Raw genomic sequence first — 12,395 nt, forward strand, 5'->3', positions numbered from 1 at the left:
TACTCTCCTCTCGCGCACACATTCATTTGCCTGTCTATAAAGAAACTGAACGATGAGAGATCAAGTTGGCTTTGCCACTTTCTTGAGACCGTTTCGTTTTTATGGCGCATGTCCCGCATCTTTTTAACGTGCCAAGTTTGGGTTCAGATTGGATTTTACATCTTAGTCGTTTGTGGGTGAAAAATGTTGTTCGACATCTGCATGCTAAGAGGTTCAGATATTCTACCCAAAGTATTCACTTCATATATTGTTCTTCGATTGCTTTACACCTGCACACACACGCACATGTATATTTTTTTATGCTACGCGGTATGGTTAGTTCATGTGACCTAAAAATATGATCACCATAGCACTACTCGTGTTTGTTAGCTCATCCATGGAGAGCAAAGAAAAATAACTCAAATGGGAGGGGAATGCCTAAGCCACACAATCATGAAAACCTTAAAAGAGTGAAATTCACCATAGAATAATTGAATACACAGAAAATTAAACCGCAAAAACTTGAACATGTTCAACTCTCATGTACGTCTAAAACAAATCAGTAAAATCACAATGTCCTCCACAGTTTCTCTGCAGGAATTTAGCAACAATCAAACAAACGAAGAAAAAGCTGTATATGGTTAGATACACCGATCTAAACACTCACGGTGTTCCGCCTATTAGTATTACATATGAAAACAGTAGTTCACAACAGTCCAGATATTCGTTGTTGTCACGCCTTATTCTCAGAAGGCAGAAGCAAGACAAAAAGAAGTTTATATCCGAGCATTCGCATGTCCTTCACAAACCGTAGGAGAATCATAAGATTAATACAAGATTGTTCTCTTCCACATCCTAATACAGCCTCCTGGGAAATGCTTCGGTCAAATTCTGTTTGTTCGTGTCTTCAAATTTGGTCACTGGCTTACCTGTGCCAGGAAGAACTGAAGGAACAAGAAGGGTTTGACCATTGATACTCAAAACTAACCGGGGAAAATGTACTAGTTTACACCACCAATCTCATAGGAAGTAACTCAATTGTTCTCTCTTTCGTGACCCCCCTTCCCCGTATAGATCATTCCACTGCTTCAATTCATTCATCATGGCTCCCTCAGCTGCAAAGCTAGCTGCAACCTGCATTCCCAATAACACAAATAAAGCCGACCTTTAATATACAAATGAAATAAACAATCTGAATGCAAAATCCTGATGTGGGCAGTAGAGTTGGTGAAAAGTTTAAGTTCGTGAATAGTGCATGTAACAAAAACCAAAGTGGATCATTCCAAGGAGCCACATCTCGAAAGGCAGTTCAATCGGTGAACATACCTGGTTCTTCGCCTGCTTGAAGTCTTCCATGTTTAGAGGCCTGAGGGTGATCACTCTTTCTTCTTTATGTTCTACTTTTGTTACTGGGGCAGCTTCTGGATTCCGTTCTCCCGCACCATCTTGTGCAGCTGTCTTCTTTTTCTCCTAAAAACCAAAACACAGGTAAAAATATTAGGATCATCTTTCATTGAATCTAAGACACTCCAGCATGCCTTGATTTAAACTTCCTTACCAGATCCTTCTTTCTCTCCGCCTGTATTAATTCCCTAACTGGTCGATAGGCAGCTGTTGTGCATAAGTTCTGCATAAAAGTAATGTTGCAGTCGATCAGACCTAAGTATACACCGAACCTGTAAACAAAGAAATATATAACCAAATATGCTGACCCTAAGATCACTTCCACTAAATCCTTCAGTCATGGTTGCAACCTCCTTGAAATCTAGTCGTGCTTCCACCTTCTCTTTCGACAACAAGGTTCTCAAAATCATCTCTCTGTTCTCCACAGTCGGTAGCCCCACCAAAATTCTGTTTCAAACACAGCATTATCATAAGGAAAAAAATCATGTGAGCAATCTTCATGTTACTACTTCCATTGATAGTACCGCTATGTCCTGCTAACATTCACTGCAAACTTGTTATATCGATTTGTCTTTAAAGGTGTCAGTTTGTTATCTTGGACTCCATAAGGATAAAACAATAAACAGAATATATGGCAGCATTAGAGGTTATAAAAGATGCATTGGTACCTTCGTTCAAAACGCCTGATGATTGCTTCATCAAGGTCAAATGGTCTGTTGGTTGCAGCAAGAACAAGGATTCGGTCTCCTTGATTACTCAAGAGCCCATCCCAGTGAGTCATGAATTCATTTTTTATTTTCCGCATAGCTTCATGCTCACCAACTCTTGTTCGCTGCCCGAGCATGCTATCAACCTCGTCCACAAAGATGATGGTTGGAGAGACTTTGGCTGCGAGGGTGAACAACGCTCGGACATTTTTCTCATCTTCACCAAACCATTTAGAGGTAATGGTAGACATGGATACATTAATGAAGCTTGCTCCAGCCTCTCCAGCTATGGCCTTTGCCAGCATGGTCTTCCCACTTCCGGGGGGGCCAAATAACAGTATACCTCTACAAGGCTTTAGTAGGCCCCCGTTGAAAAGGTCTGGTCTTCGCAGTGGGAGCATTACCAATTCCTGAAGGGATTCTTTAATCTCATCCAAGGCACCAATATCAGCAAATGTTACACTGATCTCGTTAGCTGGTATGACCTCTGGTCTTATGCGTTTCTCAAATTCATTATCAAGTTCTGCCTATTAAGTAGTATATGGTGATGTCTCAATATCAGTACTAATGAAAAAGTAGGGGGGAAGAGAATCACATATAGTACACTTCAGAAAGCATGTCGAATATATAAACAACATACAATCTACGAGTAGACAGACACATAAGACCATGACATAAACAATAGATACTAAAAGGAGAATAGTGATTTACAGAAGCTCTTGATACTGGAATTGAATTGTCAGCATCCGGTTTTGCTGCTGCAGCTGCTGTCTCTGCAGCAGGAGCAGTGCTTTCGGTTATTGTTTCTGTTGTTACACCAACAGACACTTCATTTCCTCCTTCCTATGATCAACGGATTAACCAGAGAATGATTAATCTAGTACTCAATCTGTAATCCTTGAGTTATAAAATAATACAATTACAATGCTCGTCCAACAAACCTTAGGCACTTCAGCCTTCGCTACTAGCTTCATTGTATCTTTCCCACTGGATTTTCCCTCTTGGAATATGTTTAATCCATGGGACAAACTGATTTACAGAGAAAACGTGAGGCACATGGTATGTACATAGTGAAAAAATCATTATAAATAAGAAATTAAAACCATACCTCTTGGAGGAAATGACGAGTTTCCCATTTCTGTATTCAGGATCTTTGTTATTCATTAAATGATGAGAAACTGCTGATACAACAATCTCTTCTATATAGTTACTGAGGTCGATTGTGTCTGCGATGCAGATTGAACCAAGGTCATCACAATCAAGGTCATTAGCCGAAAGAACTTCCATGATGTGGTTTTTGTTATCCTGCACCTGAATCATTCTCATATCCTCCTCCAGTTGAGTCTTCCAGCTGACAAGATGGGATTCATTTTCGGGAGGCCTGATCTCAATGTTGTAAGGGAAAAGAGCAGTAAGCCTCTCCTCGACCTCTCTGTTGTCACTACCGAGATCCACAACACGTGAACCAAGGATCAACACGGCTCCAGATAATTTCTTCAACATTTTCTGGAACAAGTTGTATATCCTTTGCGATCTAGATAAGAGCTTGTCAACGTCCCTAAGATACAGCACAATGGGACTAGTACTCGAGACAAAAACCAAAACCTGAAAGCAAATAAAAATCTGTTTCACCAATCTATATTCCGTTTTTAGAAACTTTTTATATCACCAACCATAATGTAGCATAAAAGCACTACTCATTACCCTGTACAGGGACTGTATAAGAAGCTTCTCATCAAAAGACCAGCTGCTTGTGCGCTTAAACTCACCTAAGAATTGGAAAGGGTTCATCAAAAACCGAAAGAACAAAACGCAGACGAATAAAAAAACTAACAAGTGTATACCATTGAAGAACTTGAAAGTTGAAACCAAATATGTTCTTAACATGAAAAATGCATCGAAGGGCATGTGTTTTAGCTAACACAAAGGATCATGATGTTTGCAATCTCTAATAATTTTCTTAAACAATATTTCAAACAGAAATCCTTTCTTTTGTTCTTCAAAGATTCATCGAACCTCCATCACAACCACTGGATCAGGTCATAGGCTTTTAAGGGGACATTGTAAATAGATAGTAACATACAAACATATGAGTAAAGAGCGAACAGCTAGCTCTCTCTTGCAATATTATTTCTTCTGTATTATAAGAAAGAACCTGAAATTGCAGGAGTGCTCTGAGAAGCAAGGTTACTGATATTAGCTGAAGCTGAAGCATTCCTACGAAGCGTGCAAGGCTTACAAGAACCTTCTAGCCCACTGCAGGTGCAGGATAAAGGTATAGTTCAAAGACAACCATTTTTAAACCCTTTCAATTAATCAATCTCACTTTCTAAAAACCCTCCCAATACCTTGATCCGAGATCCACACCACTGCTTTGCCTTTGTAAATTACCTGCAAGCGGATTTCCTGGTAAGTGCTATGCCAGAGGGTGCAGAACGATATGATACTCTATTTATAAGGACAGTTTTCCACAATACCTTTAGGTGGTTCCTCCCTTTGTGGAAAGAGCGAAAATGATCCAAACAGCCCAGACAACCGCTCTAGTGTCACCTCTGAAGTGGATCTTTTAAAGGACTACACCACACATGATTACAAACTATAAGTAAATGAATAACCAATCACGGAAATTTGGAGGCATGATAATGTTATGGAAACTCTTTTAAAACTAAGATCTCAATAGGGTTGGAAAAATTGAAGTATCATATCAATGTTCTCATATGGCTATGGATGTAGTCCATGTTCTATCGACAACATGATAGTGAACCTAAGGTACACATTGTATATTAACTTCACGGGAGAACATGCTGGAAATAGTTTAAAGAAAGCTTACAGATGCTTTGTTGGTATTGCCGTATTTGCTCTGCACCTGTACAATCCCACAGATTATAAAAATTAGCGGAAGAAAAAAAAACCCCACACGCATGCGCACACAAGTTTGTTTATGTATATATAGATATACACACACACACACAATATACATATAATTTAATTTTCTCACACTCACCTTTAGAGAAAAATCTGTTACGTCCAAGAGCAGTAACTTGGCTTGGAAGTAATGGGCTAAAGCCTTGGCAAGCTGCTGTTGGTAAAGTTCTTCAAGATAAAAAGTGTGGGAGAAAAGACAGAAAAAAAAAAAAAAGAGTGATTACAAGGATAGAACATGTAAATACAAACATCATAACGTATGTTGCAGATCACAAACCGGCAGGTCCTGAGAGCAAAATAGCCCGACTTGCAGGAGAGAGATTGCGTGTGTACTTCGAAACCTCAGCTCGCTTAAGATGGACATAAGCAGCACTCGTTATCAAAACTCTCGTCTGTTCACTGTAAATTCATTCATAAAGTAGGATATAGGCATCAAATTTGTGGATCAAATTATGTGAACTGAATAAAGTCCGATACATCATATAATGTTACATGTCATGAACAGAAACAATGTTGAAACAACGCTAAAGCCACCAACTTAAACCAAGGAATGTTTGGAAATACTTTTTAAACAACTAAAAAGTGTTTGAAGATCACCAAAAGCGTTTTCGACAATGAGCTGCTATGTGCTTCTAATAGAAGCGCTTGCGCGGAAGTGTTTTTCAAATTTGTCATGTGATTAGAACAAAATTTCAGAAAACCATAAAAATAAAAAAATTCTAAGAATATCAAATTCTATATTAAGATTGGAAACTGAGGAATATGGGAAAGGTGGTGACCTGAGGTAGTAGGGGAACTGGTCGAATGTGACCTTGCTGTCTCTTCCATCAACGATCTGTCGCAGCAACTCCTGCTCCACCCTATCTGGCGTAACGCCGTTCGACATCGTGTCGTTTCCGGTCCATTTGCTCATCGTCTGGCCGGAAGCAAGCCCAAGACCGACTCCCACTCCCACCCCCACCCCCAAAGCCGACAGCAGAATGCCTTTCTGCTCCATCTCTCTCTCTCTCTCTCTCTCTCTCTCTCTCTCTCTCTCTCTCTGTTTTTTTCTTACAATTCGATAATCTAATCTATCAAACAACGTACGCAAATCGTAAAACAATCGAAACCATCAGAGTTTTGTCGCTAAAAACACCAAATTCGCCACAAATACTCAACCTCTCTGCAATTAATTTTTTAAAATTAACCGCTACAACTCACACCACCTTTCAAATTCTCATAAGAAAATGACCAAAACCCACGAAAAAGATTCAATACTTTTCTCACAAAAACGCTCAAAAGTTTAAAATTCGACTTTTTTCACCAAAAAAATCCTTGGAAGTAGTTTTCTGGGTCGGACAGAGAATTGAAGAAAACCCGAAAAGACGAATTTTCTCAACCTCTGCTATTTCTTGCTCTGTTTTTTTGTTTTTTGTTTTCGTATCGCGTGTGATGGGGTTTGTATGTATGTGAAAGGGAGAGAAAAGGGTCCGTGCGAAAGAAGCGGATCGCCGGGAGAGAAGAAAACGGTGGGTTGATGGCGGCGGAGAGAGAGCAGTGAGTGGTGGTGAAGATGTTCGGTTCCCGCTTTTGCAGGCACGTCTCTCGATGGTTTTCTTCAAGTTTTTAAAGACAAGAGTGGTGGCTGTCACTGTTTTTGTAGTTACGTGTCGAGTTTTGGAGGGGTTGGGTTTCGGTTTGGACAGTTTTATTATGGGATGTGTTATCCACACATCCTATTTTACTTCTTACACCCTCTTTGTTAATTTTTGTTCATTGATCTTCTTCAATTCATCCGATCCGAACGCCGAAAATTAAAGGAGAGCGTGAGAAGTAAAAAAAGGTTTGTGGATATCACACCCCTTTTATTATTAGATGGTCCTTCCTCCTAATCCACAAAATCAGAGAATCTGTGTCGTTGAAAACTGGTCTAATGACTACAAATAAAGGTCCACTTTAAAAGTTATAATAACTTCAACTGTTGAATTAATTTTCAACGGTATAAATTTCCTGATTTAATGAATTAGGAAGAAGAGATCTGAAAATGATTCATTTCCAATTATTTGGTCGGTTACTATAGTACTCCGTTTTTCACAAAATTTTAATGCATTTAAATTTGAATATCTCGTGACAATTTAGTCTAGTTACGGTTAGAAATCGGTTGGATAAACAAGATTAAGGGCTTGTTTGGTATTGTTGTGCTTTAAAAAAAAGCTGCTGTGAGAATAAGCGGCTATGAAATAAATCAGCAGAGTGTTTGGTAAACTTTTTTGTAAAAGTGCTTTTGGAAAAAAAAAAGCAGTCTGATAGTGGGTCTTTTCATTAAAGGAGCACTGTAGCTCCGCGTGCTTTGAAAAAAAGCCAGTTTTCCAAAGCTGCAAATAGCAGCTTCAGCTTTTTCCTTTGATTTCAGCTTATTCTCACAGTAGCTTCCAAAATAAGCCTTTTTTTTCAGTTTACCAAACACCTAAAACCCTCACAGCTTTTTTTCATGGATGCTTTTTTTTTTTAAGCACCTCACTCCCAAACCACCCCTAATATTTGGTTTTGTTTCACTTTAGTCTCACGAAAATAAAATGATGATACATATTCGGTACACTGCTGTTTGATAGAGATTTCATTTTTAACTCATATGATAAAAAAATAACGAGATGTATTTATTTCAAGTGTGATTGTACTTGTGGAGAAGAAGTTTCATACAACTAAAATGTAACTACTATAAATAAGTCAGAGTATGTATACATGTTATGTAAAAACGGTAAAACACGTGACAATACATAATTAGCTTGAAACATGAATTTGCATCTTCGCTATAAGTAAAGCTCTCCCCTAAATGCAACTCGTATCATTAAATGATGTAACTTGTAGCTTGATTGCGAGGACTTATAGCTCAAGCAATGATGAGTGTTATTCTTGCACACAAAATTATGTGCCCAAACTCCTTTTCTTGCACCCTTGTATAATAAATAAACTCGTTTAAAAATATAAAAAAATCATACAAAACGGGATCGAATTTTTTATGTTATTGCAAAGGGATACGGGATCTCTAAAGCTTTACACATTTACTCGTCTTTCGCTACATAAACATTATAATAAAAGAAAACTAATAAAAATGGTTTGAAAACTTTGAGTTTTAACCACAAGGATAAAAATGTGTTGTAAGTAAATAGTACTAGAAATGACATTTTAAAGTAAAAATATATTTAACGTTAAAGGTGAACAGTATCAGATATGTTTCGTTAAGACTCCCTTATAATAATCTACAATTTAAGACATGACATGTAAACTACAACTAATTTTTATATTAAAAAAAGGAATTTCGAAACTGATAGTTAACTTTTACTGTCAGTTTGTGTGTGCCTTCTCTTCTCTTTGCTTTGTGGCTGAAAGAATCTTTAAATTAATTAAATCAAGTAACCCTTTCTCATATATCAGCTGGTCACTTGGTTGTGTTTTTGTTTTGTTTTATTCATGGATTGTGATGTTCTGCTGGTCCATCTCACTTTCTATTCCTCCATGCTTATTTCTCTTCCTTCGTTTTTCTAATAGACAACTGGGGAATTAGTAAAGTCCACACCTTACTATATTGAATTTGTTCCAACAAGGCAGTGGTGAAGGAAGAGCAAACGAAGACGCAGATCACAAAAACTGAGGATACGACGCATGAATGTACACATAAACCTAACGGTAAAATTAGTAACAGAGTTTGGAAATTATATTTCTTTTAAAGAAAAAATTAACCTTAATAGTGCAAACTACACGTCATAATTATTTAAATTGTTAAATTACTATAATAATTAAGATGTCAAGAAATGCGAGTAAGTACAAGCCTAAACATTGAAAATTGGAATTCAATTCAAAATATCTAAACTGTGGATTTGCCATATTTGTTTGGGTATGATATATGTTGCGGACTTCGAAATCAACGTTTGTTTCATGAGTCATGCAGCCCGATGCCCCCAAATGGCCGAAGAGGATAAGTTTCAATGGCATTACTCTTACCAACTTAGGACCTCTCTAGTAACTACACTTGTTCAGCACTCATATATTGACCCTTGAAGTTTGAGACCCACTTGGATATGGAATCAAGTGAGGGTGACGTTGGACGGTTGTGATGAACTTTCCAGACCTTGATAATTTGGCACTTAGCCATGATTCATGGTATCTGTTGGATGCTGAATGTAGCTGTGACAGAGTCTGATATGGATCGCCTGTGTTGTGCACATGTTGGAGGGAATTATCAGATATTTGATATCCCATACATGATTACGTAGTGTTCTAGGTTCCTGATCTTCAAGCGACATTGAGAGAGGAAGAATTCGAATGTAATCAAAGTTCATGTGTACAATTAGATGCGCTTAATTACGTAAACTACAAACATCTTACAGATGCTTTATGTTTGTTTAATTGCTTAACCATTCTTGCCATGCATGTATAAATAGAATCAACGTTAAAATTTGATAACATGCATGCGTGCATAGAATGAAGCCCATAAAATATTTAGCACTGCTGTAAAAACACTTGTCTACATTGTTTATGTAGACAAGGGTCTCATCACATCCAACATTTTACATGCATGCAGGTAATCACCATTTATTTTGAAATAGTACAATATTGACTTGCAGATGGATTTTCTTCTGCTTAATTTGCGGTAGCGGAGGTAGATAGACTATCTTGGAAGACCACTGGATATTAAACGAATTGTTGGTGACTTAAATTACTACAACCACTTCAGGTCAACACGTGTCGTTCTTTTGGTCAAACCTAATAACTTTAATTAATAAAAAAAAATTGCACAAAATTATCCCAATTACGGGGTCAACTATAGTTTCATATTTCATCTTTAAAGCATTTCGATGTCATATTTTATCTTACGAATTTGTTGCAATATCATATCTCTGTCAGTTTGTTTGTCAATTCTTTTGTTAAATACTAACATAACTTGAGCCGGGACCCACTCCCTAGCCCAACTAGATTAAAAATTAATTAAAAATTAAAAAACAAATCGTTTAAATATTTTTGTTTAAAAAGTGGGACCCACCCCCTACAAACCCATCACCTTCACCCTTCTTCCCCAGCCCACCCGAGGACATCAACCTTGCCTTCTCCTCCCTTACTTGGACTTCATCCAAAGCCCTATATACCACAATCACAACCATTTTACACAAATCTTACCAAATTAATCACTTTTTAATTGAAAATTCAAAAGCTGATCTCATTGTGTAAACCTCCTCCACCACTCATTTTCCTCCCTCTTCCTCTGTTGCTATCCTCATCTACCTTACACTCTCCTCGCCGCCAAGTCCCAGATCAATAACCAAAAATATTCTCCATTTGAAATCCCATTTTTGGATTTCACTATTGCAAACTACGTATTTATGTTAAGGAGATTTTATATTATTTTTTGTGAATTTATATTAAATTTAGATTTTAATTGAACTAATTACGAAGTTTGAATTTTGGTTAGTAATCATCAAAATCCGTGGACTTTACGGGGTCACGCTAAGTATAATTGGATAGAGTTTGATCCTACGAAAGCGTAGGAAAAAATTGTTCGCGAATCGGAGTTGAAACGAAGAAATTACAGACATTTTAGTTGTTTGAAAAATAAATAAATAAATAAAACAAAAGATAAAAATAAAAAAAATAAAAAAGGAAAAAAAGCCGCCCGTTGGCAGCAGGGGAAAGGGCAAGAAGAAGTAGAGGATAGTTTTGGGAGAGAAATGAGGGAGGTGGGCCAAATTGGGAGAGGGGAGAGGAAGGAAGGTGACCAATGGAGAAAGAAGAAAGGAGGGAAGGGAGAGGGGAGAAAAGCACGAGATCGTGGATCCCTTACTAGTTTTTGCGACCTGACCTGGTCGGAAACAATGGAACCGTTGGTTCTTCTGACCAAATTTTGATGAATTAGGCCGAGCCACCACCTGGAAGCGTCTTACCATCATCCCACCTTCATTTCTCATAAAAAAATGGAGTTGTTTGGGCTCGAATTTGGAAGAACAAAAGCCGTCGACTTCGAGGACACCCGGCTGCGATTCGTCGTTTTCTGCAACCCTTACCATCGGTCCCCACCACCAAAATACCTCCCTTGAGCTCAGGAACAATGCCCAATCATTGGTTGGAGCGTCGAAGTCGATTTGAGGATGAATCAAGGAGCACCTAATTCTAGGGTTCTGGCAGATAAAGGTTGATTTCAAACGTTTCCCTGCTGAATTGGACTTCGGCCCTGGTATGAAAATTACTCCCCTCATTGAGATCTACATGCCTGTAAAATGTGGTAATTTTTTGAAATAGTTGAATTTTCCGGCGACTTGGGGCAGTCGGCCACCCCATGGGCCGAAACCCCACATGCCCTTCCTAGACTAATTTGGATACCCTGATTCCATATGTGATGTCCGATTGATGAAATCTCATCGTATGACTATAGTTTTGATAGAGACTGCCACTTGGTCATTATATGAATCAACGATCCGACTGTTGAATCGTCACCAAAATTTAATGCGTTATAGAATGTAATATTTGAGGATATTAGGAACTGACAGATCGGGAATCCGACATACATATCTTATTGAATTGGATTTCTAAGTTTGTAAAACTAATTGTTAACCGCCACCTAATTCTAGCAATTGGCGGAGATCCGACCGTTGGATCGTGATGAGAATTTAGTCAGTTGTTCTATGAGCATAATGAGGACCTTAGAAAGTTACGGATCCAAAATCTGAAGTGTGGATCTTCTGGATTGAATTACGTAGAGTTGTGGACCCTACCGTTGATCGAGAGTTGACTTTTGGTCAAAATGTTCTAAATACTAAAATTAGTACTACGGGAGACTAAGTGAAGTCTAGTGGGCCTACATTGGTTAGAGAGTGACTTGCATATATGTGATATGGTTATCACCTTAATTTCTTATATTAATATCATTTGTGAATATGACTTGGTTTTATAAATGTGATTTCTATTGAAATGTGATTTTTATATATTTAGCCATAGACCTATGGTTATTAAACATGATTTGGCTTGTGTACTTATAATAATTGTGATATATATGTGTTTAATTATCTTTTTAGTAATGTGAATGATAAGTATGATAATGTTATGACAATGTATGTGATCTTAGAATCCTCTTAGAAGTATTTTGTAGAACTTATGTGCTTGTGTGACATATTAGTTGGTGGCCATGAGAAGTTGACGGTGTAGGTGACTACGTTGTAACTCATAGGGGTTGAGGTATAGGTAGGTTGTGTGTTGAATTTACTACACCATGTAGCAGTGGTACATGGATGGTCTTGCTTGGTACGTATTTCAGGGGTGATCATGCTTGGTGTATCCGCATTGGGTGATCACTACCTGCACGATGAGATTATGTTGTGGTTTTGTTTGGTATATTCACGTTGAGGGACCGTA

General features: G+C 37.9%; 1 protein-coding gene across 1 annotated transcript; it reads right to left on the bottom strand.

The window, feature by feature from the left end:
* Window positions 1-435: 435 nt before the first annotated feature.
* LOC103440725 (uncharacterized) lies at window positions 436-6,614 on the bottom strand. The gene is made up of 16 exons (XM_008379455.4): window positions 5,795-6,614; window positions 5,293-5,414; window positions 5,095-5,183; window positions 4,921-4,956; window positions 4,568-4,664; window positions 4,439-4,481; window positions 4,246-4,346; window positions 3,795-3,859; window positions 3,199-3,695; window positions 3,032-3,119; window positions 2,802-2,933; window positions 2,052-2,617; window positions 1,692-1,830; window positions 1,538-1,606; window positions 1,306-1,449; window positions 436-1,113 (listed from the first exon to the last, which is right to left on the bottom strand). Exons 1-16 carry the CDS (start codon window positions 6,010-6,012, stop codon window positions 1,000-1,002), a joined length of 2,520 nt encoding a protein of 839 aa, XP_008377677.1. The 5' UTR covers window positions 6,013-6,614; the 3' UTR covers window positions 436-999.
* Between the last annotated feature and the right edge of the window lie 5,781 nt (window positions 6,615-12,395).

Source organism: Malus domestica, chromosome 06 (genome assembly GCF_042453785.1).
Source record: "Malus domestica chromosome 06, GDT2T_hap1".
NCBI classification, from domain to species: Eukaryota; Viridiplantae; Streptophyta; class Magnoliopsida; order Rosales; family Rosaceae; genus Malus; species Malus domestica.

What these genes read in the sequence shown, in the direction of transcription:
- LOC103440725 (XM_008379455.4), bottom strand. Translation starts at nt 6,012, where the DNA reads ATGGAGCAGAAAGGCATTCTGCTGTCGGCTTTGGGGGTGGGGGTGGGA. An exon ending in TTTGCTCTCAGGACCTGCCG is followed by an intron (nt 5,184 to 5,292) that starts GTTTGTGATCTG and finishes TTTATCTTGAAG; the next exon opens with AACTTTACCAACAGCAGCTT. An exon ending in TCAAGCAGGCGAAGAACCAG is followed by an intron (nt 1,114 to 1,305) that starts GTATGTTCACCG and finishes TTGGGAATGCAG; the next exon opens with GTTGCAGCTAGCTTTGCAGC.